This window comes from Pezoporus occidentalis, unplaced genomic scaffold (assembly GCF_034315485.1).
Source record: "Pezoporus occidentalis ecotype Australia unplaced genomic scaffold, CSIRO_AGI_Poc_V1 ctg259, whole genome shotgun sequence".
Taxonomy (NCBI): Eukaryota; Metazoa; Chordata; class Aves; order Psittaciformes; family Psittacidae; genus Pezoporus; species Pezoporus occidentalis.
Window position 1 is genome coordinate 380013 of NW_026914491.1, and position 24708 is coordinate 404720.

A 24708-nucleotide genomic window follows, 5' to 3' on the forward strand; every position below is an offset into this window, starting at 1 on the left:
CAGAGCTCCGGGGGCGCCCGGTCCCTGTCCCGTCCCGCTCGGCACGTGAGAGCGGCACCGGCACCGGCACCGGCAGGGCCGCGGCTGCACAGCGGCCGTGGCCGGACAGCGCTGGGCACGGCCGGGCCCCCGGGCAGGCTCCGCGTTGAGCACCGTTGAAGGTGACGGTGCCCGCCTGCCCCCGGTACCCGCGGGACCCTCCCCCGCGGCACTAGGACCCCTCCGGGCCCCGCGCCCGTCCCCGCCCCGCGGCAGCTGTGACCGATGGGGCCGGTTATAAATAGGCACAGCAGCGCTGGCCATGGCCGCGCGCTTCCACCGCGTCCACGGCGCCAACGTCCGCCTGGACGGGACCCGCACGCGGGCCACGCGCGTGGAGAGCTTCGCCCACGGGCTCTGCTTCAGCCAGGAGCCGCTGGCGCCCGGGGAGGTGTTCCTGGTGGAGATCGAGGAGAAGGAGCTGGGCTGGTGCGGGCACCTGCGCGTGGGGCTGACGGCCCTCGACCCACAGCGCCTCGAGGCCGTGCCCGAGTACTCGCTGCCGGACCTGGTCAACATGGGTGACACGTGGGTGTTCGCCATCACCCGCAACCACAACCGCGTGGCGGTGGATGGGGAGGAGGCGCAGGGCACCCCCGGGGAGCCCTTCCTGTGCATCGAGCGCGTGAGGATCCCCCGCGACGTGCTGGTGGGGCGCAGCAGGCCCGGGCGCTACAGCCACATCCTGGACGAGCTGTACAGGACGAACGTGCTGCCCCCCACGGCCCGGCGCAGCCGCATTGGGGTGCTGTACACCCCGCAGCCCGACGGCACCGCCGACATGCACATCATCATCAACGGGGAGGACATGGGGCCCAGCGCCCGGCGCCTGCCCACAGCCCGCCCGCTCTATGCCGTGGTCGACGTCTTCGCCTCCACCAAGACCGTCCGGGTCATCCCGGTGGATTATGGCTGTAAGCACCCAAACCATCTCAGGCGCACAGGACAGGAGCTGTGGAGTGGCTGGGGGGGGGGGGTGTGTCCCCTTAACAGTGGGAGCATCAGAGAGTGGCACAGGGCAGAGGGACACGGGACAGAGCACAGCAGAGCCCTGGACCCTACAGAGCAGGGCTGAGAGCCCACCCTGCTGCTGACGGGCAGCATCTGCTGACAGCTTTACCGCACCGGCTCAGGGGAGAGCCCGCACCAGCTCCCGGTGGCAGTGGTCAGGGCAGAGCCCGGCCTGGTTGCTGCTCCCGGGCAGAGCGATGGGGTGGGTATTCTGGGTTGCCCTGGACTGAGGGCCATGGTGCCCCAGCAGTACCATGCTCACCCCCAGCCGCCTGGACGCTCCTGACCAGAGGCCGGTGCTGGTGCTCACGTTGCTGCCTGTTGGTGTCTGTCGCGGTGCCTGGCCTTGCCCATGGCACGAGGCAGCCAGAGCCGGGTGACGTCCTGCTGGGCACCAAAACATCCGGCAGCGCCCGCCCAGGCACACGCTGTGCCCTGCACCTGCCACGTGCCCCGTGCTGTGCCCTGGGCGGACACCCCGTGATGCCACCGGAGATTGGGCAATGCCCGGCGTCCCTCGGGCGGTGCTGGTCATGGCTCCTACGAGGAGTCAGGCTCATCGCTAATTAGCATCATAAACAGCCAGTGCTGAGGATGAGATGAGATGAGATGAGATGAGATGAGGGGCAAGACAGGAGCTGGTGCCTGGTGGTGGCTGTGCCGAGCACCGGGGGCCACCAACCGCGTCTCTGCTGGTGCAGCCTTCAGCTGCTTCTGTCTCAAGGCTGGAATCTGGGATTCTTCCACCAGTTGCTGTGAGCCCAGTTATCCAAACGGGGTTTAAACGTGCCTGGTGCCCAGGCCCTGCCTTGGGAGTGTGCTGAGGGTCACCGACCTGAGCTACCGCAGGCAACTGAGACCCTGGAGAGTGAGGGATGCACTAGAGCACGTACAGGGGAGAGCTGGCCCCTTGCACCGCAGCCGTGGGTCCCTGTGAGCGCTGAGCCCTAGGCTGTGTCCCCGCGGCTGGCAGGGGCACTGCCGCAGAGGCACAAGCTGGCTTCCTCTCCTCCACTAAGATTTCAGTAACTCCAGTTTGTGCACCACTTCCGCAGGGTTTAAAATCAGTCCCAGTGTGTTTCTGTTCCTGGCCAGGGACTGGTGGGTGAAGTGGAAAGCAGAAGTAGCAGCTGAGCTGCTGGTGACACGCGGTGCAGGGGCCAGGAGAGGCAAAGGGCATCTGCCACCCATCACCCAGCACTCGGCAGGATGCACCCCATGCTGCTGAGGTGGAGATAAGTGCTCCAGCCATCCAGAACCAGCCCCGCGGCTGGCAGAGGGCTGCGCACAGCATGCTCCTGCTCAGCACAGCCCTGCTCTGCCCGGTGTGAGCTCCTGGAGGCATCGGCCCTGCAGCTGCGAGGCCTCAGCCGAAAGGGCTGGGTCCAATCTGGCTGAGCACAATGCCCCAGGGAGCTCACCTTTGGTTTGGAAGCTGTGGATGAGCCAGGGCCCACGGCTGCACCTGAGTCAGCTCTTGTTTAAACAACTGCACCGCTGTGCTGAGCCACCAAGGGCTGTGGAGAGAGGAATCCCAGAGGGACGTGTGTCACAGGAGCAGGAACCAGGCAGAGCCACAGGGGTGGCCACAGAATAGGTCAAGGTGGTTGTCGCAAAGGCATCTCTAGAGCTGTCCTGCAGACACCCAGCAGTGGAAGCAGGCCAAGGAACCAGGGAAAGCAGAGCACAGTGCAGGTGTGTGAGACCTGGGGAGCTGCTCAACAGCCCCCAGAGATGACAGATGCAAACAGCCCCAGCAAGGTGTGGCTTGGGCACAGAACCATCCCTCAGCCCTGCTCTGAGCAACAGGAAGAGCTTCTCTGCATGGAGCCCTCAAGCTTCCAGGCCAGCCAGCACAGCCAGCTCAAGCCCTGGGCAGGACCCTGCTGCTCCTGTGGCAGAGCAACTGCCACCTTTGGGTGCCTCTGGGGAGCTGTGGGACCCATCCCACAGGCAGCTCAGCTCCTTGTTTGTGTTGTCCCCAGTGCCGTCCCTGCAGACCCTGTGCCGGCTGGTCATCGAGAAGCACATTGTGCACCGCCTGGCCATCGACGGCCTGGACCTGCCCCCGCCGCTGAAGAGCTTCTGCAAACACGAGTGAGGTGTCGAGGGCTCCCCCCATGGCAACAGGACCTGCACCCACAGCTGCCCCCGGCACTGGTGAGCACGGCACGAGCCCCCCAGCGGGGCACACGGAGTGCGTCAGAGGGACCTTCACCGCGCCGCAGGGCAGGGGTGCGGGCAGCAGCGGGTAGAGCCCAATAAAGTCCTTCCAGCCAGCGAGCGAGCGCGCTGCGGGCTTGGGTGCACGGAGCAACACGGGGAGCGAGGGGGCAGCTGCCCCGCTCCTGCCTGGGGAGGAAGCTGCAGCTTTGGGGTGTTTGGTCCCCAGCCAAGGGGGTTTCCTTCGCCCTCTGTGTCGCAGCATTTCTTGTGGCTACAGGGCGCTGCCTTCAGTAAGGTGGCAGAGTCCCGTCAGAGGAGGGCTCAGGGGCTGGGCTGGGATCCCCCCTGCTGCAGCAGCCCCAGCAAGCTGAGCCAGGGCACGGGTGCTTCTGTGCGGGGGCTGGGCAGAGCGCGGGAGGGCCCGGCCCAGCGCTCACGTGGAGGTAAATCACAGGCGGGTGCTGGCCCCGAACAGGCAGTTTCGCTCTTGGGAAACATGTTTACCTCGTGAGGGATGAGCTGTTTCCTGCGGGCGATACCGCAGGGAAGCCCGCAGCGCCCCGGGAGCTGCGCTGGAGCAGCCACAGCTCAGGCACATGCCTGTGGCCGGTGACCCAGTGCAGTGTGCAGCTCTCTCACCTCGCTGGCTGCGGGGAGCCCAGCGCTTCCCAACCCCTCCCCTGACCCTTTACCCTCCTGCGGTGCTGGTGCCAGGCGGTGACACGGGGTCAGAGCTGCACGGAGCAAGAGCCAGAGAGAGGAGCCCGCCGGAGTCTGATGGAAGCCCACGCATGCCAGGGAGCGATGGCGGGGGCGGGCAGCAGCAGAGCCCTCGAGGCCTCTCTGCAGCTCAGCTGAGGGGTGAAACAAGCAGCTCCAACTGCACAGAGCAGCGTTTCAGGAAACACGACACTCCGTTTAGTCAGGGAGATTTGATAGTATCAGATAATGTTACAAAACCCTCGATCAAGAGGAACTCCCCAGCCACAGAGCAGTGCTCCTGCAAGGGGCTGACCCTCCCAAAAACACCAACACAACTGAAGCACAGCGATGGGGTGAAGTCTCCAACACCGCCCCCCACATCCCAGCCCGACGGGCTCTGGAGCTGCTTGCGCTGGAGCAGCTCTTGCTGCGAGCTCAGCGCCCGGGGCCGGGGCTTGAGAAACAAGCTCTGGGTGTTTCCCTCATGCTTGAAGCCTTTGCTCCGCAGCGCTGCGGTGACACCACCACCCCCCCTCCGCCTGCCCCTGCGCTCCGGGCCCAGGTCCCCCTCGCCGGGGGGTCGAGGGCAGCCGCCACAAGCAGAGAGGAGGCGGCTGCGGCGCGGGGACGGACCCGGCTCCGAGTGACTCGAGGCCCGTTCCTGGCCGCGTTGCACAGGAGCGCGGCGGGACCTGCACAGCCTCAGCCCGCGGCATCGCACCACCGCCTCCTCGCGGCGCACCCGCGGCTCGCCGGGTCAGCACCCGGGACACCTCCAGTGCGCTGGGCGAGGACGGTGCCCGGGGCTGCGCTCCGGAGGCTCACAGAGGCCATGTGCTCGCACAGGTCACCACGGAGCCACCACGGAGCCCCGGCGGGGCCTCCGCCCGCACCCACCGAGCGGCTCCCGCCGCTACCGGGGGACGCGCCCCGGCGGGCCCCGCCCTCCCGCGAGCCATAGCGGGCTGTGCCGTGGCCCTGGGGGCCCCCTGCCGGCCGGGCGGACACGCAGCATCCCGACGCGGCCTAGGAGCGGAGCGGAGCGGAACGGAACGGAACGGAACGGAACGGAACGGAACGGAGCCCAAAGGCGCCAGCCTCCCCGCCGCACCAAGAGCTGTAGCCGCAGTCGCGCTCCCTGCCTTAAACTGGCTGCGACCCCGCCCTCACCCTGGATCTGACCAATCAGAGGCGCTCGTTCCGGATTGGCAGGAGGGGAGCCAAACAGCGCAGAGCGTTCTGCCACACCCACTTGACTGACACCTGGGAGGCCCAATCAGCTGGCGGCCGCGCGCCCGCGGGTGGGCGGTGCTTCCTGGCCCTGAGCGCGGCGGCCGCGGGGTGCTGTTCTCCGTGCCGCCGCTGGCGAAGATGGCAGCGCCGGGAGACGCGGACGGGGCGGCCGCGGGTTCGAGGCCGGGTTCGGGGCGGCCGCCGGCCGGGGACCTGCGGAGCGCGCTCATCACCAGCGTGCTGAGCCTGGAGCGCCTGGAGCTCGACCTCTTCAGGTGCGCGGCGCCGCCGAGCCCGGGGCCGGGCCGCGCTGCCGCCGCCGCTCTCACCGCCGCCGCCTTCTCCCCCGCAGGGGCCGGCACCACTGGGTGCCCGCCACGCAGCGCCTCTTCGGCGGGCAGATCGTGGGGCAGGCCCTGGTGGCGGCCGCGCGCTCAGTCAGCCGCGACGAGCAGGTGCACTCGCTGCACTGCTACTTCGTGCGGGCAGGTGGGCAGGGGCCGGGGCGGGCGGCGCGGGGCGAGCGGGCTCCTGGGCGGCTGTCAGCGCGCAGGGGGCCGGGTCGGGCGGTGACTGCCGCGGATGAGGCCCGCGGGGTGAGCTGGTGCCGCGCAGCACGGCGGGGGTTGTGGCACTGCCCGCATGGCCCCAGGGCTTGGCCTTTGTAGGTCGCGTCCCATCTGCGGTGCTGGTGGCCCAGCGGCAGGATGTCCCATTGCTGCCCCAGGGGACCCCAGTGTGCCGGTGCTGTACGAGGTGGAGCGGACCCGCACCGGGAAGAGCTTCTCTGTTCGTTCCGTGAAGGCCATCCAGCACGGAAAGCCCATCTTCACCTGCCAGGCCTCCTTCCAGCTCTCCCAGGGGAGCCCGGTGCAGCATCAGTTCACCATGCCTTCTGTGCCCCCTCCCGAGGACCTGCTGACGCAAGAGGAGCTCATCCAGAAGTTCCTGCGGTGAGTGGGGTGGAAGGGGCACCCCGGGGATTCCATTCCTGCGCCCGGGGCTCGGGGAGGTGCGGTGGCGAAAGCAGGCAGGAGAGGATTGGGATGACTGCCCAAGGAATTCCCAAATATACGTGGGAAGGGAGCAGAGAGGCAGGGCAGGAGCGTGCCCCGGGTGGCCCCGGGCTGAAGCCGCTGCCAAGGACGTGCCCTTGGCCTGCCTGGCACTAACCTCGCTTCTCTGTCGGCCTACAGGAATCCTAACTTGGCAGACAGATACAGAAAGCACCTCACCAAGATTCAAGCCGAAGATGTGCCGATTGATATCAAACCCGTGAACCCGCCAGACACGTTCTGCTTGGAGCCGCAGGAGCCAAAGCAGTTCTTCTGGGTGCGAGCACGAGGCTACATAGGTGGGTCCTGCCAGGAGGGTGTTCGGCTGCCCACGAGCTGAGGGCTCGAGCTCAAGCTCATGCTGCAGAGCACTCAAGGGTTGTGGTTCAGAGGCTGCCTGCACCCCGAGCCTGTGGATTTCAAGGCTGTGATGCAGATGCAGGTGCTGCAGCACGGAGCAGTGCCCTGTGCCATGCCCAGCCATGACGGGCTTCCCCCGGGAGCACGGGCAGGGCAGCGGCTCTGGAGGAGCGTCTCGGCTGTGCCAGGCTCTCAGGAAGCAGAGCTGCTGGCCAGGACGGGCAGAGCCGGTTGCTTTGCAGGAGAGACTGACATGAAGGTGCACTGCTGCGTGGCTGCCTACATCTCCGACTACGCCTTCCTGGGCACGGCCCTGCTACCGCACCGGCAGTACCACATCAAGCTCATGGTGTCCCTTGACCATTCCATGTGGTTCCATGCACCCTTCCGAGCGGACCACTGGATGCTGTACGAGTGTGAGAGCCCCTGGGCTGGTGAGTGCTCATCATGCCCCTGGCACCCTGCATGGCAGGCCCTGGCCCTGCCCGCCCCTCGAGCTGTGGTCTGAGGGAGCCTCTCTGCAGGTGGGTGCCGGGGCCTGGTGCAGGGCCGGCTGTGGCGCAGGGATGGGGTCCTGGCTGTCACCTGCGCGCAGGAGGGAGTCATCAGGGTGCAGGAAATGCCAAACCAGAGCAAGCTGTAGCCGATGAGCCCCACAGGGAGGGGCTTGGGCACACTGAGAGGGAGACCCCGGGACCAAAACTGATGCGGCAGAGCAGGACCCAGGCGGCAGGAAGGAGCTTTGAAGCATGGGCTGGATCCAGCACTGTGGGAGTGCTGGTGCCTGAGGCCCGCCGTGATGGATGGGGACCCACAGACGTCTGCTGTCACCAACAGCACAGCACAGAACCGCACTACATGATCAGCACCTTTCACCTGCAATAAAGCAAGCTGTTGGTGAAGAGCTCAGCTCAGCCTCTGAAGTTTGTCCCTGTGGCACCATGCTCACCCAGGGAACCTGTCTGGAGGGGAGGGTGGGAGGTGCCAGGGCTGGCTCTGCCCCTGCAGCCGGTGAAAGTGTTCCTGCGGCACATGCAGCTTCTGCTTCCCCTTCTCACTTCTTCTGCCCTTGCTGTGCCCTGCATCTCAGTCGTTGCTTCTGCTCACCCTTGTCTTTTGCCCAGGGCTGGGCTCGGGAGAGGGACTCGGGAAAGGGAGAGGCTTGGAAAAGAGGAAGCAGGGAAAGGGGACGGAGCAGCTCCCACCTCAGAGTGGGCAGCATGAGGTGTCCCGCTGGTGGTGCCCAGGGGGAGGTGAAGCTGAACAGACGCGGCGGGCGCTTTGCTCTGCTTCCTACTGAGACTTTATTAAATAAAGTCCTTCTTATGCAAGTTTTATGGGAAGCTCCTGGCAAGAGCCCTGGACTTTGCAGATGCCTTCTGCAGAGCCAGTATGACCCAGCTGAGGTCCCGTCCATCCCCAAAGCCCCTCGAGCCAGCTCCCAGCACTGCCGGGGCATTGGTGAGTGCCCAGCCCCACGAGATGGGGCGGACGAACCACAGAGAAAGTGCTTTTTTGAGGCAGCTCCCGGGCATGGGCCGTGCTGCTGCAGGACCACAGCGCTGCCTCCCTGCCCCATCCCACCAGTGCCAGCACCCTCGCTGCTCCCGCTTCCCTCCATTCACCACGGCACCAGCGGGATGCTCACTCCAGAGGCTCCTTGATGAGGCACTCCTTGAGGGTGGGCTGCTGCTGCAGGGGCGGCCCGGCCTCCCGCAGGTCCTGCAGCCGGGCCTCCGAGCGCCGCTTGTCCTTGCCCACCTTCCAGGCGAGGTGGATGTGCGCCTGCAGGAAGGGCCCCAGCAGCGGGTGGCTGCCCTGAGCCTCCAGCAGCTGCAGCGCCTGCTCGCAGCACCCATGGGCCTCGCCGAGCTCGTCCAGCTCCTGGTGGCAGACGGCGAGCCCGGCCAGCGTCAGCAGGAAGTGGCTCGAGCCGCAGGCCCCCAGCCGGTCCTGCAGCCGGTAGGCATTGGCCCAGGTAGCCAGGGCCTCGCGGTACATGCCGGTGCAGGTGAGGCGCTGTGCAGCCTGCAGGTCCTGCAGGAAGAAGAACTCGAGGAACTCGGGGGAGCGGCGGATCTCAGCAATGGAGTGCAGGTGGGACAGGAACTGCTCGAAGGCTCGGCTCCGCTTGGCAATGGTCTCAGCGGTGAAGTTCTGGCGCAGCCTCTTCCTGGGGAAGGCGATGCCGGCCATGTCGCAGCCGAAGCGGCAGCGCAGGCAGCGGTTCAACCGCTCAAAGTCCGAGTAGCGCCGGGCAATGGCGGCGGGGGCCTTGTCAAACCGGCCGGAGCGGATCAGGTAGATGGTGTAGAGCTGCGGGGGGAGCCGGGTGTCAGGCAGAGCCACGGGCAGAGCCAGAGCACGGCCGTGGCGGGGTCTGCCCGGGCAGGAGGGAGCAGCTGCAGCACCCATCAGCGATAGTTACCTGAGGCTCATCTGAGCCGCCAGCACCGTCCGGGCAGCACGGGGAAAGACAGAGAGAAATAAGCACCAGCCCGGGGGACCCCTGCCCCGGGGGGGGACAGGACCCGCACCCGCCCCGCATCACCCTGCGCGCAGCCCCGCCGGGCTCACTCACCACGTACTTGGAGGAGCGCTCGCTGACCACGCTGGCGCTGGTGACCTCGAAGAGCAGGCGCTGCGGTGCCAGGCTGCCCCGGGACCTGCGCCACAGCTCCTGCAGCTGCCGGGTCAGGAGGCTGCTGCCGCCGGCACGCTCGGCCGCAGGGCCCCACTCTGCGCCGGGAGACGGGTGTCAGCCCGCGGCACCCACCATCCCCCGGCCGCCCCCCCGGTGCTGCCGCCCCGGCCCCACAGCTCCTACCTCCGTCCTCGGCACCCGCTGCCGCCGGCTGCGGTGGCTGCCCCAGCTCCTCTCCTGCACCCTCTGCCTCCTCCTCCTCCTCTTCCTCGTGGCTGGTGAAGCTCAGGGTGCCGCTGAGGCGCGTCGATAGCCCCTCGGTGTCATCCTCCAGCTCCGAGCTCTCCGGGCAGTCCTCGGCCTCGGCGCTGCCGCACGCCCGCTCCTCCCGGCCACCCTCACCGGACAGAGCGTGCCGCAGGCGGTGCAGGATGCGGGCGGCCATCCCGGCGGGCCGGCTGCCGGGGGGTCACACCGGTCACCCCAACGCGGCGGGACGGGGGCTGCCGCCGCACCGGGCTGCCCACCGCGGCCCCGCGGGCCCCGAGCGGGCCTGGGATGGGGCCCCCCGGCCCTGGGACCCCTCGGCCCCGGGACCCTCCGGTGAAGCCCCGGGCCCCCTCCCGCACCCTCCCCTCTCCCGCCCGGCGGAGCCGCGTCCCGCCGCGGCCGGTCCGGCCGGTCCGTACCGCGCTGCCCGCGCCGGGCCGTGCCGAGCGATGGCTGCGGCGCGTCCCGGGATCCTCCCTGCGCGGCTCCGCCTCCGCCTGGAACCCGGATCGCGGCAGCGGGGGCGGCACGGCCCGACCCCAGCCGGTCACCGCTCCCGCGGCCCGGGTCCCCCGCGCATCCCGGCGCCGGGCGCTGCGGGTGCTGATGCCCCATCCCCGCCGTGTCCGGTGCTCCATCACCCCGGTACCTGCAGCCGGCTCCCGGCTCCACGGTGCCGCACCCCCCGGGTAGGGTCGTTCCCCACTGCCCGGGCTCCCCGGGCCCTTGCCCGTCTGGCCTCCCTACGTGGCCCGCTCGGCTCCGCTGCCTTATTTAGCGCCGTGTCTGCTTCCTCCTCGCCGCTTCCTTGGGAATGTCTATTAATACCGAGGAATCGGCCCAGCTGCTGCCATCGCTCTGCCCCTGCTCGCCCGCTGCGCTCAGCTCCAGCAGCCCGCATCCTGCCCGGGCTCCATCAGGGGTCCCGGAGCTCCCCACGGCACCGGCGGGGCTTGGGGCTTCAGCACCTGGTGCCCAGTGGTCCCAAACCCTCCCAACTCCCTCCCTGCTGGCTGCAGGGCAGGGTGGGACTTTGTAGAGGCTGCGCTGGTGCCACCCGCAGCACCCATCCCGGGAATGGGTGCTCCCAGCAAAACCAGGAGCCAGGGAACCTCCTGCATGTCCCCGGCACTGGGACCTTGCAGGACAGGGTGCTGTTTGCCTGACCCCTCTGCAGCCCCCAGCTCTTGTGCAGCCCCCTCAGAGCACTGTGGGACACAGGCCACTTGGCCAGCATGTTCCCAAGGCAGGCCACTAGCCGTGGCCAGCCCTGGCAGAGGTGGCTGGCATGGGCTGCACTGTGTGAGGGCGCAGCCTTCAAAGAGGCACCTGGGCACATTTCCCACTCTCCTGGTGGCACGGAGAGACAGGGCCTTTTCCGGACTCAGGTGCCAATGGTCTGGGGACCCTGTACCGCGGGGGGGGGAGCATGCTCTGTGCCCCTCAGGGGCTTCATGGCCCACGTCCTGCTGGGGACCATTGGGTGGATGCTGCAACACGGCTGTGCCCTGGCCCACCAGAGCAGAAAACAAGGCTGAAGGAGGGGCACAGGTAGTGGAACGAGGCTGGAGCCCCCGGGGGCTTGCGGGGTGAAGGAGGTGACTGTGTCAGGATGGGACTGTGTCAGGGGAGCCTGGCCCCCTCCTGGGATCCTGCCCCAGCAGGGCTGTGGGCTTGGCAGGGGAGGGGGGCAATGGTCCATACCCCTGTACTGGGGCAGATGTCTGGGGCAGGGGTGTCCTGAACCCCTTGTCTGAGTGATGCTGGCGGCTCTGGGGCTATTTTTAACCCCCTCCTCGCTGAGCTGCTCTGGGCGGGGGTGCCGCGGCGGGGGGGGTGGGTGGGCAGAGCCGTCCTCCTGCCAAGGCTCCTGTGTCCCTCCCCGGAGGGCTTGAATTTCTATCCCAGCTCCCGACCCGTGCTTAATCCCCAGCTCCTGGCCAATAACGCTTTGGCTAAATTAGGTAAAATGCTCTGGTTGCCAATGAGCGGGGCCGGATTGCCACCGGGGAGCTGATAGGCTGCTGGGGCCGGGGGGCCAGCGGCTGGGGGCACGCCAGCCCCGTGGGACGCTACAAATTGGGGTGCCAGTGGCACCAGGAAGCTTCTGGAGGGTTCTGCTGCAGGAGGTGGTGACTCCCTCGGGGAGGAAAGCAGCAAAAATGCCTTCAATGGTAAGAGCTGCCACGTGCCGTGTGCTGCATGGCATGTGCTGTGTGCTGGGGCGAGACCTGGGGCGCAGGGGGTGCCGGGTGCCCTGGGAATCAGGGCTGCTGAGGTGCCTCCGTGGATGGTGGTGGGGAGATGGAGCCCGGGGCTGGGCCAAGCTCAGTGGTGAGGGCACGGAGGTGTCAGGGTGGTGCAGGGGCCCCGTGGCCGTGCCCCTGGGGTCTGCCTGGCTGCCCGGGGGGTGCGGGTGTGTGGGGACACGAGTTCAGCCCCGGCTGGAGCCCGGGGGGTGCGGGTGTGTGGGGACGGGAGTTCAGCCCCGGCCGGAGCTCGGGGCAGCGCGGAGGCAGCGGTGGCTGAAAGGCGAGCGCAGGGTCATGGGACACGGCGTCGCCCCGGCCCCAGCCTGCGCCTCCAGGAGAAACTCGATCAGGAGCGACAGGTGCCGGCGGCCGCGGCTCCACTGATCCCTATAAGGGGAGCTGAGGAGACCCCCAAAATAGCACCGCGTGCCCGGGATGCCAAGGATGCGCATGGGGACCGTGACCACTGCGCCACGGAGGGGCCCGAGCACCCACTGCCACCAGAGGGGCCTGTGCGGCACCGGAGCTGCCCTGGCACCATCCCCTGGCTGTGATGGGTTCTCCCCCCATCCTGCCCCACTGGCTGCCGTGTGTGCGGAGCTCCCCGGTGCAGCGTGTGCGGCTGTGCTGAGCCCGCTCCCGTGCCTTGCAGACGGACCAGCAGGCAGAGGCTCGCGCCTTCCTCAGCGAGGAGATGATCGCGGGTGAGCAGCGGGGAGAGGGACCAGACCCAGGCGAGGCGCAGGGCCAGGCTCTGCCCCGGTGCCGTCCTGTGCACTGCCCGGCACTGACCCTCTCCCCACAGAGTTCAAGGCCGCCTTCGACATGTTCGATGCTGATGGCGGCGGGGACATCAGCACCAGGGAGCTGGGGACGGTGATGAGGATGCTGGGGCAGAACCCCACAAAGGAGGAGCTGGATGCCATCATAGAGGAGGTGGATGAGGATGGTGAGCAGCCCTGGGTGCTGGGCAGGAGGTGCTGGTGCTGGGTGGGCAGCCTGACCCATGCTTGGCTCCCTCCCCCCAGGCAGCGGTACCATCGACTTTGAGGAGTTCCTGGTGATGATGGTGCGCCAGATGAAAGAGGATGCCAAGGGCAAGTCTGAGGAGGAACTGGCCAACTGCTTCCGTGTCTTCGACCGGTGAGTGGGGGCAATGTGATGGCTGCCCCATCCTGCCTGCAGGGGAATCGGGGTCACATGGAATCAGAATGGTTCAGGTTGGGAAGGATCTTAAGATCACCCAGTTCCGACCCCTGCCACAGGCAGGGACCCGTTCCACTGGAGCAGCTTGCTCCAAGCCCCTGTGTCCAACCTGGCCTTGAGCACTGCCAGGGATGGGGCAGCCACAGCTTCTCTGGGCAAAAATAGTTTATTATTTCTTTGGGCACATCCTGCCCTCACCCTGCTGCAGGAATGCAGATGGGTTCATTGACATCGAGGAGCTGGGTGAGATCCTGAGGGCCACCGGGGAGCCCGTCACCGATGAGGACATTGAGGACATGATGAAGGATTCGGACAAGAACAACGATGGGCGCATCGACTTCGACGGTGAGCGCTGGCCATGGCTGAGCACAGGTGCTGTGCGGCCCGGCCGGGCCAGAGGCTGAGCCCGCTGCTGTCTTGCAGAGTTCCTGAAGATGATGGAGGGGGTGCAGTAAAGGACCAGACATTCCTCGGGCCGGCGGCTGCGCCCAGCCCCGCTCCAGCAGCAGCCAGGGAGCAGCAGCTCCACAGCAGCCAGCCCCTGGCCCCAGCTGCACCCTGCCCTGCGCCGGCCCCACTGCCACGGCCGAGCTTTTCCTCCGCGCGCAGTTTCAGTGTGATCCTCAATAAAGGGGGGAGGCTCGAGCTGCTGGTGCGGGGTCAACCGGGTTCACACGGGGAGGGGGCTGCGGCCCCTGCGCTGCTCCCCCGGTGAGGACGGGTGGGGTGGGTGCCTGTGTTGGTCACGCTCACGCCGTGGGGCCACAGGGCAGTGCGGGGCCAGGGTTCCCACGGGAGGCTGGGCCGGCGCCAGCGCTGAGCTCAGAGTTTCCATGCGGAGCAGCCGGTTCACACGGCGGCACTGGGGGCCCTGCGGCCGCTCCTGCCCATCTGGGGGGATCTGGGGAGCCTCCAGCACCAGCGCTACACCAGGAACCCTGTACTCTGCCTAGGAGGGCACCGAGGACCTGGGCTGGGGAGGGGATGGGGGGAACACCGGTTCCCCCCTCCCCACGGGGTCAAGGCAACGCTGGAGCTGCTGTGCTGGGACATGCCCTGCCCGCCCGGCGTGCATCGCTGCTCCCCAGGGATCCGCTCCTCCCTGCCTCTCGCTGCGGCCAGGAGAAACGCAGCAGGGGACGAGGGAGCACCCAGCCTATGTGGGGACAGCGAGAGCAGCACCGGGCAGCTGGTGGGACAGGGGCTCGCAGCCCAGAGCCAGGGGCCACCATGGAGGGGCTGGACCCTGCCACAGCCTCAGGGCACACGATGGCACTAAGGAGAGCGGACGCGTGCCGCCTGCGGGGAGCAGCAGGAACGTGTGCTGCAGCCCAGGCCACGCTCTGCAAGGCCATGGCCGGGCACCGGCAGCTGGTGCTGCAGTTGGGGGGCAGCGCCGACGGCCCCCGGCTGCGGGAGGAGCGGCGCAGGAGGAGCGCGGAGGCCCGCGAGCTCAGCTCTGGTAAGGAGGGGGCTGCTGCACCCCACAGCGGCTGCGGTGCCCCCCCTGCACCCACACCGGGGCCCGCGGAGGCGTCCAGGGTCACCCCCGCTCGGCGGCCGCGTCCCGCAGGGCTGCGGTGCGCTCTGCTGGCAGGGCTGCGGCAGGCACCGGGGAGCCCCGAGGAGCGCCGGGAGCTGGAGCGGCTGTGGGTGCTGTTCCTGTCGGCGCTGGAGCTGTTCCTGCAGGACCTGCGCAGAGCCCACCGCCTCTGCCAGCTCTTCTCCCTGCAGGGGGACGGCGCAGCCCCCCTGCGCACCGGGCTGGGGAACCGGCGAGGGGGGGGCCCTGTGCAGCCCCCGGCTGCCCCGTGCCTGGAGGAGGAGATCGAGCAGGTGAGGGCCACGCTGGCAGAGATGGAGAGCAGAGCCAACATCCCGCTGTGGACGGTGGAGGCCACGCAGTCGGTGGGGACGGGCAGCACCATGGCCGTGTCCGGTCAGGGAGGACCTCACGCTGGGCCCTGCTGCAGGGTGCTCTGAGCGGGTGCAGGGGAGGAGGCAGGACCAGCACCCCCCCTTGCACCCTCTGGTATCACAGAGCAGGGGATGGGACCCTGTGTACTCCCCAGCCAGGGCAAGCAATGCCCTCACCCTGCTGAGGGAACGGGACCAGCTTCAGGCCCATCAAGGGTCAATAAAGCCCCTCTCACCCCCCAAGGACCAGTGTCCCTCCTTTCCTGCCCACAACTGCAGAGGGGCTGGCGAGACTTAGGGGTGCCAGGCTGCAACAGAGCCCCCAGGAGGACACTTATAAACATGCTTTTATTTATACAACCGTGGCTCAGACTGCAAAATTAATTTAATAATAGCTATGATACAGAAGCCGGGGCAGCGGCTGGGCAGGGGCAGGGGGGGACGTGGTGGTGCCGGTCAGTTGTCCTGGCTGTGGGTCTGCTTCGCGTAAGTCTCCCGCACGTACTTCTTGTAGGCTGAGAGGAGCAGTGCAGGGCTGAGGGGCGGCTGCAGCGGGGCCGGGGGCTGCACCGCTGCACACCCTGGGGGCATGGAGAGCGGGACACTGGGGAGGGGGGGGGTGCCGGGTGTGTGTGTTCTGCCCCAGGCACTCACCGGTTTGGTTCTTCCAGAGCTCAGCAGCGTGTGTGTTCAGGGGGCTCTCGATGTTTGGCTCTGGGGACAGCGGTGGGATCAGTGGGGGGGCACCCGGACCCCTGAGCCCCGGCCCCCCCCGGCAGCATGGGACCCACCTGCCAGCAGGCTCTGGATGGAAAGCAGGATGGTGCGGACGTCGTAGAGGGCTGACCACTTGTCCTTGAGGATGTCGAGGCAGATGTTGCCCTGTGTGTCAACGTTGGGGTGGTAGCAGGGGGTCAGGAACCGCACCGTGGGCGCGGTGTAGGGGTACCCGCTGGGGAACTCCAGTGACAGCCTGTACCGCAGCTCCTCGTAGGCCTGGGGGCAGGAGGGAGTCAGAGGGGCACAGACCTGGGGGGAGCCCGGGGTCCCGCTGTGCCAGGTCCCAGTTGCTCACCGTGCCCGCGGCGCCGTTGATGGTCCCGATCCACTTGAAGAGGTTGTCGGACTCGGGGAAGGCGGAGATGCCTTTGTCACCGGACATCTGGGGGGGACAGCACGTGAGGGCCGGTCGGGAACCCCCCACCCCGGCTCGCCCCGTGACACCGATACCCCCTCCCCGCGCCGGGCCCCCACTCACCATGAGCGCCATCAGCTCCTGCTGCAGCCTGCGGGGGAAGCACACGTTACCGGCCCGGTCCGGCGGAGCCGCCCAGCCCCGGCCCCCGCCCAGCCCCGGCTCCTCACCTCTTCCCCACCGCGCCGCGGGCCGCCGTGGCCCCCGCCTCAGCCGCTTTGCGGGGCACGGCGGCGGGATCCGCGTTCTGCGAGGCCATGGCGGCTCCGGCCGCCGCTGCCCCCCCCCGGTTGGCGGGCGCTGGACGTGGGTCCTGCTCCCGGGCGGCTCCGGACCGGGACCCCCTCCGCTCCCCCCTCCCGCGGCTGCGCGGGACTCGGACCCGCAGCGGCAGGGTCCCGGTGCGGCTGTCTTGGTGCAGGGGTCCCCGGTGCAGGGGTCCTTGGCGGGTCCCGGTGCGGGATTGCCCGGTGAGGGGATGCCCGGTGAGGGGATGCCCGGTGCGGGGCCTCTCCAGCGGGTCGCGGTGCGCAGCCCTTCCCTGGACGCTGCTCTCAGCGATCGCCGCGTCCGGTCCCGCCCCGCGCCCCGTTTGAATGTACGCAACGTGCGTCCCCTCCGCCAATCAGCGCGCAGCCCAGTTCGACCTGGCCAATCGGCGCTCGCCGGGGATGCGATGCCACGGTAACGGCGAGCGGCGGCTGCTCAGCCACCGCCCCGCGAGCGCGGAGCCGCGGTCCCAGCCGGCTCTTAAAGGGCCCGATCCCCTTTCCCCGGAGGCGGAGGCGAGTGCGAAGCGGCTTTTATTGGGGTCCAGGGGCGGGGCTCAGGGCTCCGGGGGGCTCTCGGGGGGCGGCGCGTCCGCCCCGCGGCGCAGCGTTTCCATGTGCTTCTGCATCTTCTCGGTCATCCAGGCCGGCGGCACGAACGGCTTCAGCTCCTCCAGCCGCAGGTCCACCGAGTCCCTGTGGGAGGCGGGGTGAGACGGGGGCCCCCAGCATGGACCCCAGCGGACCCTGGCACCCGCAGCACCAAGCCCAGACCCCAGCCAGCATTGAGCCTGGACCCAAAGCACCCACCATGGACTCCCAGCTACCACCAAGTCCAAAACCCCAGCATCCACCCCTAACCAGCACCAAGCACCCCATGCAGCATGGGGCATGGCCCCTCCAGGACAGTCTCCCCACAGTGTTGGGGTCCCCAGGGCAGCAGCCCCCAGCCCCACAGCATGGCCACATCCGGGTCATTCCTCACCGGTAATCGTCGCTGGCAGCCAAATCCCGGATGTCCTCTTCGAGGAGGAGGTAGGCCTGCGGCACAATGGGAGGACACCTCAGGGTTGCCACACATGGCGACGGCAGTGCCACGTCCCCCATCCCCAGATGGCACGACTCGCCCTCCTGGGCACCCGGATCCCAAGGGACTGTGGGGCACGCCTGCTCCACATGCCCTGCCTGGTGTCCTGGCAGAGCCGCTGTCCTGGCCCTGCGGTGGGTCTCTGTGCAATCCCCGATGGCTGCAGGAGCCTGGAGCCCAGCCATACTCACCATCTTGCCCCCCGTGGCCCTCATGTGCTGCTGCTCTGCCAGCCAGTGCTTATCCTGCGGGTCGGCTGCGTACTGCAATAGAGCAGCAAGGACCTGGCTGAACACAGGAACAGACCCTCCCGCTCTGACCCCCCTCCTGCCAGGACGCTGCACCCGCTTCAACGTTCCCCGCGAGGGCTCTGGCTCCTCCAGCTGCAGGGCCCGGCTCCAGGCAGACCCATCACTGCAGAAGCCGCACTAAGCCCTCAACTCGTGTCCAGCGCCCCAGCCAGACTGCAGGAATGTGCTCCAGGACAAAAAACAGGGGCATGGTGGGGCAGGAACACAAGCGATCCAAAGCACGGGCTCCCCGCTCCCACCAGAAACCGATTCCAAGCCAGCCCCGAAGAAGGAAGTGTTTTGCTGCAGCATCTGACCTTAAAGAGGTGGGGATGCTTGATGTAGAGTCGCCCTCTTGTTCCTCCCATCCCGAGAGCCCTGGAAGAGGAGCAGGAGAGGTGTCACAGTGCGCAAGGGCGGTTGTGGCAGCACGGGGACACCTCTCTCCTCCCCAGGCCCTTCCTGCTGCTTTCAAGGCAGAGAAGCGAAGTGACGGGAGGGTCTTATGGGCTCCTGCCTTGGAGACACCACCCTCCATCAACAGGGCCGCTCCTTACTTGTTTGCTCGAGATCCCAGCACAAAGGTTGTGGTTTCAGTCAGTCGGGATGGATCCCACTACAGAGCAATTGGAAAAGGGGCAACATTAGAAATGAGGTTGCTGCTGGCCCATGCTCCACGAGCTCAGCTCTCTGATGGGGTACCTCGAACAGGCCCCGGCCTGGGAGCTGGACACAGACCTCCAGACTCCCGCAGAGGAGGGAAGTTACAATCCCCCTGGGCTGATTTAAGCCGTTTCCCTGGTGGGAAACCCTTGTGGGATCCTCCTGGCTGCTGCTGCTCTCCCCAGGTCTCCTAACAGCAGCCCCACACCACAGCTAAAGGCTACCCTGGAGGAGGCAAGCAAAGGCCTCCAGGCACTTCGCTCCTCTTCTTGCTTCTCTGTGCCACAGGGGCCCGTTGGGGCAGAGCACAGCTCAGTGCTGTCCTCTGCTCCTGCAGCAGCAGGGCTCTGCTGGCGGGAGCAAAGGGGAGGAGAGGGTGAGCCCAGCAGCGTTGGCCAGCCAATACCTTTGGTCCATCCCTTCTCACGGGCTCAGAGACTTTGAGCTTCCACCTGAAGGGAAGGAAAATGCAGTGAGAACGAGTCCCTGTGGGACCAGCACAGCCCCCACCGGAGCTGGGGCTCAGTCCCTGCTCCAGACCCTCATCTTTGCTGCATGTTCTCTCCCTGGCAGCCACGACCCCACCACCACCGTCAAGCTGCTCACTCCAAACAGTCCATGTGGACCTTTCCACCCCTCCAGGCCTGTTTAATGCCACTTCCTCAACCTACCCCCCTCCTCCTGGGCACCCCCTGCACCTCTCCTTCCTGCGGGAGGGGGAGCAGACCACAGCCTTTCTGTACTCCTGATTCGTGCCGCCTCATTTCCTCCCACCCTCCCAAATCAGGGCTCCAGCTCGGGACACGTTCTGGTACTCACGCAGCTATGCCGGAGGCCCCGCGATCGTTCAAGAGGCTCTGTCCTGGAGGCCGCCCCTTTCTCTGTGTGGAAGAAATCCTCCAGTGACTCAGCTCTGTGAGCTGAGAACCTGCTCGGCTGCCCCCCCTCCCAGGGAAGCTGCTCCTTCTGTCACCGGCAGCAGTGCTGGCAGGAGAACAGCCTCCTCCGAGGCAGCAAAGAAGCTGCCTGTGCCCGTGCACAAACGCCCCTACCTTCTTGGGAATGGGGCTCCCTCGGCGGTTCAGCTCCTCATCCATCTGTCGGGCTCGCTGGAAGCGGAGCAGCAGTGGGGTGAGCAGGGTCCTTCTCCAGCCGCCGCTCTCCCTTTGTGGGGAAAGGCTGATCCCTGATCCCACCCCACCTCGGTGAGAAGCACCAAACCATGGGAAGCAGCTGTGATTTTCGGGTCCTGCACGTCCCCCCCTCCCAGACTCAGTCCCCCAGCTCTAACCCCGGACAGGAAGAGGCAGAAGAGTAAGCAATTTCAACCCTCCTCCTCCTCCCAGCTCTGACAAGTCATTCAGGCCTTTGGGAACAATGACTTACCTTTGGCACTGTCTGCTCATGGGGCAGCCTGGGAACCACCTTTTTCCCATCTGAGAACAGCAGTTTGGCCTGCAGAAAGAGGAAGAAAGGTTGCTCCATTCTGGGTCCAGAGGGGGACCTGCCTGACACCCCCTCTTTCATGTATCTGCCCGACAGCCCCGTAACTGCTCTGCTTTCGGAGCACCACTGCACAGTGCAGCAAGATGCAAATGCACGATCTGAGCCTGACAGAGTCTGGGCACCCGGCACCGTGGCAAGGGGGTGGCACTGGATGATCCTTAAGGTCCCTTCCAGGCCAAACCAGTCTGTGGTTCTACACCACGTGAGGGCTGCAGATGTCCCCCCAGCTGTTACAAGGGACACATCCCAGCCAGGCGCACACTCACCTGCTCCAGGCAGCTCCGACACGTCTCTTGGATGAGCTGCTCCGGGTCCACCTCCTCCCCGACGTTATCGCGCACGTTGATCGCTGCCTTCTGGAAGAACTGCAGAGGTGCAGGTTAGCGCCTGAGCAGCCTCAGCACGGGCACCCGGGCACCCACGGCCGCTGCGGGGCCCGTCCCGCGGCTTTCACCTTCATGTACTTGTTGAAGACCCCGCGGATGTCCTCGTTGATGCTGGGCTGCAGGACGGCGCGCAGCAGGTCCATGGACACGGCCGGGTCCGTGAAGCTGCGGGCGGAGGGGTCAGCGGGGGACGCGGCCCGGCCGCAGCCTGCTCCGGCCGCGATCCCCCGCCTCTGCCCGCCCGTACCTGGTGGTCATCTGCGAGCGCCGGCCGCGCCGCTGCACCTGCCGGTGCTTGATCATGATGTTCCAGGGGCTCTGCGGGGCACACGCATCAGCCGCGGCCCGCGCGGCCCGCCCGGCCCGCGCGGCCCCTCCGCACCGCGCTCACCTGCAGCTCCTCGGCGCCGTCCGCGCCCGCCTCGCCCGGCCCCGGCTGCTGCTGCTCCGCATCGCGGGCGGCTCCCATGGCGGCCCCGGCCCCGGCCCCGGCCCCGCGCGTCACCGCCCCGCGCCGCAGAGCCCGCGCGCCGGAAGTGATGCGCTGCCATGGCAACGGCGCCGGGCGGGGCACACGTGGCCGGGTCCCTCCGAGCCGGGGCCGAGGTGCCGCGGTCTGGGCGCAGCGTCCCCGTCCCGCGCCCCGGTCCCGGTCCCGGTCCCCGGTGGAGCCGTCACGCTCTGACCCCGCCCAAGGGATGGCGGCGGGAGCGGGCGGGCTCCTCCTGCCTCGCTCCGCGCGGTCACCGCTGTGGTGTTTGCTGTGCCCGGAACAGAAACCCAGGCTCGTTCCTGCTCGGGTGCAGCAGCTCCGTGTCCGTGTCCTCAGAGCCCTCACCTCCGGAATGCTGCTGTTTAGCTGAGGAAACGCTCCAGCATTTCCCCACCTCGTCCCATGTGTGCAGAACGTTCAAAATAACTCGTCTGTCGTTTTCTAGACCTGTGCTTTTCCATCGGGTCGGCTGGAGAGCAATGTAGGGTTAAAAAGCGTTTGCTGACGTGCAGCTAATGCTTTTCCTTGTTCCTTCCAAGGTGATGAGAAGATAACCCAAAGAAATGGAATTTCCCACAGCCTGAGGCATTGAGGTCACTCACTGCCCCACACCCAGAGCCACTGGCGCAGAGGATGGTGCCGAGCAGAGGGGTCCTGTGTGCCCCATGTGCGAGGGGAAATCCCTGCACTGTGCTGCACTGAGGGCAAGCAGCTTCTCCTTCCCCAGTGGCTTTGCTGGGCGCTGCAGCCCAGTGTCTGTGGCACGGGCACGGTGCTGGTGCTGCCAGAGGATGGTCTGTGGGTGTCTGCGTCACGGCAGCCTGTGGCTGTGTCCCCTCACCGCGGCCTGGGGGATCCTCCCATTGCTGCTGTCGGCAGCGGCCGCGCTCAGCACCCGCGGGAGACCAGAGCCGGGAGCGGGAGGAGAGGCTGGGCCGCTCCTGCCCTCCTTGTGTCCTTCCTGCTGCCCTGGCCGGGCTGCGTCAGCGCGGGAGGGGACCAGGCTGGCGCACAAACCTGACCTGCGGATGTGGAGCCGGTTGAGTTGTCATCAGCTCCATCACCACCAGCCCTGGCTCATCACGTGCTTGTTCTGGTTCTTCCAAACTGTTCACAGCAAAGATGGGACATCCAGAGGGGAGGGAAAACAACTACGGCTGTGGAAGTCATGGGAGGTGAGAGAAGTGGTTCTGTTCAACCTGCAAAGCTCGACGGAGAGAGGGCTCAGCTCGGTACATGTGCTGCTGAGAGGACACTGTTGGTTGCTCTCTGCGCCCACTGTGAGCAGACAAATCCTCTTGTCGGTTTGAATCAAGTGAGACGTGGATCAGATCTATGGAAAAGCTTTCACAGAGACTTAAATCCTGCAACAAATTCTCACTAAAGGAGTCCCTGTTCTGGCAGGGGTGGGGATGTCTTTTGAAGAGCAGACCAGAACAATGTCAGGGATCACCACAACGTAGCTGATGAGATGACTTGTTTGGATCTCCCATTGTTTAACGGTACTTTTTCCATGGATCTGTGTGGTGGGTGTGCAGAACACGCCAGCCTGCGGGTGTCTGACACGCACCAACAGCCGCTTCACAGCTGAGGCTTCCTGAATGCTTTCCTGATTCACAGAGACACTTCAGACAAGTCCCGTCTGTCCCTCAGTGCAGGCAGGTTCTGGTGGCAGCAGAAACCTGTTGAGCCCAATCCCACATCCTGTTTTGGCAGCAAGACTCGTGCAAAAGCTTCGTTATCTCCCTGGCTCCTCATGACAGTGTTGGCTCTGCCCTTGCAGGTCACCACACGGCTGCGGTGTGAGAGGCAGCACAGGGCATTCGGAAGGAGGAATGGGACCATACCCTGTAACCTTTACCCTTTAACATCACTGGTTAGCATCAAACTCTGTAAAAGTGCACCAACCCTCACAGAAAGGGCACAGGAGAGGAGCCTGGGTTTCAGGGGGCTGAGGTGTGTGGGAGAGGGAACAGGAGGGGGAATAGGAGAGGGAAGGAAACACAGCTGTCTGAATGCCGAGAGCCCCTTTCCCATCGCTCCGTGTCAGCCTCAGGATGTTCCATGTCTGTGGAGCTGGGTGGGCATGCGCGAGGGCCTGAGCAAGCCCCTGCTGCCCATGGAGGGATTTACATGAATGCTGTGAGCTCTGCATCAGTTCAGCGATGACCTGCCCCAGCCCAGCACCCCAGTGCAGGCTCCGGGGGGTGTCACGCTCCAGCAGCACACGATAAGCACTGGGCTGGGAGGTCAGGCCTGGAGCCACAGGGTGGAACACCGGATCTCCGGCAGACACGGGCGGTTCACGTGGAAATGGCACCGAATTGAGTCATGGCCACGAGAGGATTAAACCTGTTCTTAAAATGTGTTTCTTGCACCAAGCCCTCTTCCCACACAGGTTTGGCAGCACGCAGCAGTGCACCTTCCTGCTTCCAAGTCTCACCCCTTGCGCTGCTGCTGCATCACTTCGGTATGCCTGATGGAAAGCGCTCTGAGCAGGACCTTCACCTCTCCTGTGCTGGCAAGAAGCAGTGGACACTGCTTAGAACTGTAGAAATAACACTGAGCTCAAACCAGTTGGTTTCAGTCTCCCCACAGCTACAGGTTTAAACTTTTTTTGATCCAGCAAGTCTGACCCATTCTTGCCTGGTGCTGGTGTCTCCTGGCCAGGCTAGTCCTAAAGTGCTCCTATAATGCTGATTGCACTTTGGCTTGTGTATCATTCAGGAAGAAATAGCTAAATAGGAAAGGAAAAAATTACAAAATTAGATTCCAACACCCGTGTGAATTGAGAATAACAATGTAAACAGGTTGTCATTATTGAAGGTACTGCTTACTGTTATCTCAAGCACATTCTTTACCCTGAAATCAGGTGCAGAGAAAAGGGAAATAAAGGTGGCAGCACGTTTGTCTTTTACGGTGGGTCTCTGGTGAAGGCCAGCAGCTTGGACCTGGGGTTTGAAGGCAGATTCCTGTGCTCTCTTCACCTTGGCTGAGCTCTTGACTTGAAATCCCGAGGCTTTTCCCTCCAGAGAGCTCCATCTCATTGGAGCAGACCCTTCCCTCCGCCTGTCGCCCTCCCGTCCTCCCTGCGGCATGCGGCCGGCTTGGGTTAGGGGTGGAGAAAGGCACTGGAGCGGCTCTCCAGAGAACAGAATTGCAGCGAACTGTGGGAGGCTCCCGCAGGTCACCTGGGAGCTGCTTCCTCCCATTCCCAGCCCGCCGGGAGGAACTTTAAATCGCCGCCGGCTCCGTGCCGGCACCACTGGCTCCGGCAGCATGAGAGCGAGAGGCGTCCTCCTGCTGGCGCTCCTGGCGCTGGGGGCAGAGCTGCAGGCGGCACCCACCGCAGGCAAGTACGGGCGGGCTGGGAGCCCCCGGCCTCGCCAGGACTGAGGGTGTTCACAGGCTCACGGGATGCTTTGGGTTGGAAGCGGGGTCACTGCTCCAAGCCCCTGCAATGAGCAGGGACATCCTCCACTAGATCAGTGTTGATGGTGATGTTTAAATGTCTGCTTTAATCCCTGCGTTTCTGAAAGCTTCCTGTGAGGAGCTGGATCCCTGCTCAGGTTTAGCTGCGGCTTCGATTGTGTAAACTTTGAGTCCAACAAAACTCCTGCCGGGATGCAGAGGGCTGTGGAACCGGCACGCAGGCACAGGGATGCTTGGGGGGAGGTTTGGTTGGACGAGGACCTGGGGCAGGGATTGGTGCTGATGCAGCCCCGGCAGAGACCCAGATGCTGCACCGAGACTGGGATGGGCTGGACCCTGATAGTCCTGCTGGCGGCTGCCCCAGTGCTTGGCTTGGGGGCTGTTCATGGCATTTCCCACCGTGAGCCCTCTGGAAGCACCAGCCCAGGCGAGGTGCCGTTTTGGAGAGGGGAAATTATCAAGGAAGAATAGTTTTCCTTCTAATATTATTCTTTTCTTGGGAAAACCGGCCACGTTTCAATGCCGTGGAAAC

General features: G+C 65.9%; 7 protein-coding genes across 12 annotated transcripts; 4 read left to right on the plus strand and 3 right to left on the minus strand.

Annotated features, from left to right (window-relative positions):
* Positions 1 to 162: 162 nt before the first annotated feature.
* On the plus strand, positions 163 to 3333 carry NEURL2 (neuralized E3 ubiquitin protein ligase 2). The gene is made up of 2 exons (XM_062623786.1): positions 163 to 953; positions 3036 to 3333. The coding sequence occupies exons 1-2, from the start codon at positions 302 to 304 to the stop codon at positions 3149 to 3151; spliced, it is 768 nt and encodes a 255-aa protein (XP_062479770.1). The 5' UTR covers positions 163 to 301; the 3' UTR covers positions 3152 to 3333.
* A 479-nt stretch (positions 3334 to 3812) lies between these two features.
* Positions 3813 to 7475, plus strand: ACOT8 (acyl-CoA thioesterase 8). Its single transcript, XM_062623877.1, has 7 exons — positions 3813 to 4561; positions 5199 to 5426; positions 5504 to 5640; positions 5879 to 6104; positions 6348 to 6505; positions 6809 to 7000; positions 7091 to 7475. Exons 1-7 carry the CDS (start codon positions 3813 to 3815, stop codon positions 7207 to 7209), a joined length of 1809 nt encoding a protein of 602 aa, XP_062479861.1. The 3' UTR covers positions 7210 to 7475.
* Positions 7476 to 7846: 371 nt separating this feature from the next.
* On the minus strand, positions 7847 to 10621 carry SNX21 (sorting nexin family member 21). Of its 5 annotated transcripts, XM_062623731.1 has the most exons (5): positions 10130 to 10619; positions 9394 to 9668; positions 9148 to 9305; positions 8995 to 9005; positions 8726 to 8882 (listed from the first exon to the last, which is right to left on the minus strand). In XM_062623731.1, the coding sequence occupies exons 2-5, from the start codon at positions 9653 to 9655 to the stop codon at positions 8864 to 8866; spliced, it is 450 nt and encodes a 149-aa protein (XP_062479715.1). In that variant the 5' UTR covers positions 9656 to 9668; positions 10130 to 10619; the 3' UTR covers positions 8726 to 8863. The 5 variants fall into 5 exon arrangements, with proteins under 5 accessions (XP_062479713.1, XP_062479714.1, XP_062479715.1 ...); XM_062623729.1 differs by lacking the exon at positions 8995 to 9005 and having other exon boundaries at positions 7847 to 8882; positions 10130 to 10605; XM_062623730.1 differs by lacking the exon at positions 8995 to 9005 and having other exon boundaries at positions 8705 to 8882; positions 9144 to 9305; positions 10130 to 10617.
* Positions 10622 to 11472: 851 nt separating this feature from the next.
* Positions 11473 to 13575, plus strand: TNNC2 (troponin C2, fast skeletal type). Its single transcript, XM_062623886.1, has 6 exons — positions 11473 to 11654; positions 12385 to 12436; positions 12538 to 12681; positions 12761 to 12875; positions 13147 to 13283; positions 13362 to 13575. Exons 1-6 carry the CDS (start codon positions 11643 to 11645, stop codon positions 13391 to 13393), a joined length of 492 nt encoding a protein of 163 aa, XP_062479870.1. The 5' UTR covers positions 11473 to 11642; the 3' UTR covers positions 13394 to 13575.
* Positions 13576 to 14044: 469 nt separating this feature from the next.
* On the plus strand, positions 14045 to 15098 carry LOC134166277 (regulator of G-protein signaling 9-binding protein-like). The gene is made up of 2 exons (XM_062623789.1): positions 14045 to 14400; positions 14512 to 15098. The coding sequence occupies exons 1-2, from the start codon at positions 14097 to 14099 to the stop codon at positions 14919 to 14921; spliced, it is 714 nt and encodes a 237-aa protein (XP_062479773.1). The 5' UTR covers positions 14045 to 14096; the 3' UTR covers positions 14922 to 15098.
* Positions 15099 to 15222: 124 nt separating this feature from the next.
* Positions 15223 to 16513, minus strand: UBE2C (ubiquitin conjugating enzyme E2 C). Its single transcript, XM_062623790.1, has 6 exons — positions 16221 to 16513; positions 16114 to 16141; positions 15931 to 16017; positions 15647 to 15851; positions 15510 to 15569; positions 15223 to 15370 (listed from the first exon to the last, which is right to left on the minus strand). Exons 1-6 carry the CDS (start codon positions 16307 to 16309, stop codon positions 15312 to 15314), a joined length of 528 nt encoding a protein of 175 aa, XP_062479774.1. The 5' UTR covers positions 16310 to 16513; the 3' UTR covers positions 15223 to 15311.
* Positions 16514 to 16835: 322 nt separating this feature from the next.
* DNTTIP1 (deoxynucleotidyltransferase terminal interacting protein 1) lies at positions 16836 to 20745 on the minus strand. 2 transcript variants are annotated; one of them, XM_062623784.1, is made up of 13 exons: positions 20643 to 20745; positions 20499 to 20569; positions 20320 to 20416; positions 20132 to 20230; positions 19746 to 19814; positions 19412 to 19468; positions 19179 to 19240; positions 18766 to 18811; positions 18254 to 18312; positions 18014 to 18074; positions 17598 to 17669; positions 17305 to 17360; positions 16836 to 17015 (listed from the first exon to the last, which is right to left on the minus strand). In XM_062623784.1, exons 1-13 carry the CDS (start codon positions 20718 to 20720, stop codon positions 16877 to 16879), a joined length of 966 nt encoding a protein of 321 aa, XP_062479768.1. In that variant the 5' UTR covers positions 20721 to 20745; the 3' UTR covers positions 16836 to 16876. The 2 variants fall into 2 exon arrangements, with proteins under 2 accessions (XP_062479768.1, XP_062479769.1); XM_062623785.1 differs by lacking the exon at positions 17598 to 17669.
* Positions 20746 to 24708: the final 3963 nt, after the last annotated feature.

Coding starts and splice junctions, on each gene's coding strand:
- NEURL2 (XM_062623786.1), top strand. CDS start 302: ATGGCCGCGCGCTTCCACCGCGTCCACGGCGCCAACGTCCGCCTGGAC. Junction 954..3,035: donor CATCCCGGTGGATTATGGCT/GTAAGCACCCAA, acceptor TGTTGTCCCCAG/TGCCGTCCCTGCAGACCCTG.
- ACOT8 (XM_062623877.1), top strand. CDS start 3,813: ATGCCTGTGGCCGGTGACCCAGTGCAGTGTGCAGCTCTCTCACCTCGC. Junction 4,562..5,198: donor GGGGACGGACCCGGCTCCGA/GTGACTCGAGGC, acceptor AGGCCCAATCAG/CTGGCGGCCGCGCGCCCGCG. Junction 7,001..7,090: donor GTGTGAGAGCCCCTGGGCTG/GTGAGTGCTCAT, acceptor GCCTCTCTGCAG/GTGGGTGCCGGGGCCTGGTG.
- SNX21 (XM_062623729.1), bottom strand. CDS start 9,655: ATGGCCGCCCGCATCCTGCACCGCCTGCGGCACGCTCTGTCCGGTGAG. Junction 9,306..9,393: donor AGCGGGTGCCGAGGACGGAG/GTAGGAGCTGTG, acceptor CTCCCGGCGCAG/AGTGGGGCCCTGCGGCCGAG. Junction 8,883..9,147: donor AGCGCTCCTCCAAGTACGTG/GTGAGTGAGCCC, acceptor CTCCCCCCGCAG/CTCTACACCATCTACCTGAT.
- TNNC2 (XM_062623886.1), top strand. Junction 12,437..12,537: donor CAGCGAGGAGATGATCGCGG/GTGAGCAGCGGG, acceptor CTCTCCCCACAG/AGTTCAAGGCCGCCTTCGAC. Junction 13,284..13,361: donor TGGGCGCATCGACTTCGACG/GTGAGCGCTGGC, acceptor GCTGTCTTGCAG/AGTTCCTGAAGATGATGGAG.
- LOC134166277 (XM_062623789.1), top strand. CDS start 14,097: ATGTGGGGACAGCGAGAGCAGCACCGGGCAGCTGGTGGGACAGGGGCT. Junction 14,401..14,511: donor GGCCCGCGAGCTCAGCTCTG/GTAAGGAGGGGG, acceptor CGCGTCCCGCAG/GGCTGCGGTGCGCTCTGCTG.
- UBE2C (XM_062623790.1), bottom strand. CDS start 16,309: ATGGCCTCGCAGAACGCGGATCCCGCCGCCGTGCCCCGCAAAGCGGCT. Junction 16,018..16,113: donor AGGAGCTGATGGCGCTCATG/GTGAGTGGGGGC, acceptor TGTCCCCCCCAG/ATGTCCGGTGACAAAGGCAT. Junction 15,852..15,930: donor TCAACGGCGCCGCGGGCACG/GTGAGCAACTGG, acceptor TCCTGCCCCCAG/GCCTACGAGGAGCTGCGGTA.
- DNTTIP1 (XM_062623784.1), bottom strand. CDS start 20,720: ATGGGAGCCGCCCGCGATGCGGAGCAGCAGCAGCCGGGGCCGGGCGAG. Junction 20,417..20,498: donor CGCTCGCAGATGACCACCAG/GTACGGGCGGGC, acceptor CTCCGCCCGCAG/CTTCACGGACCCGGCCGTGT. Junction 18,313..18,765: donor TGAGAAGGGATGGACCAAAG/GTATTGGCTGGC, acceptor ATTGCTCTGTAG/TGGGATCCATCCCGACTGAC.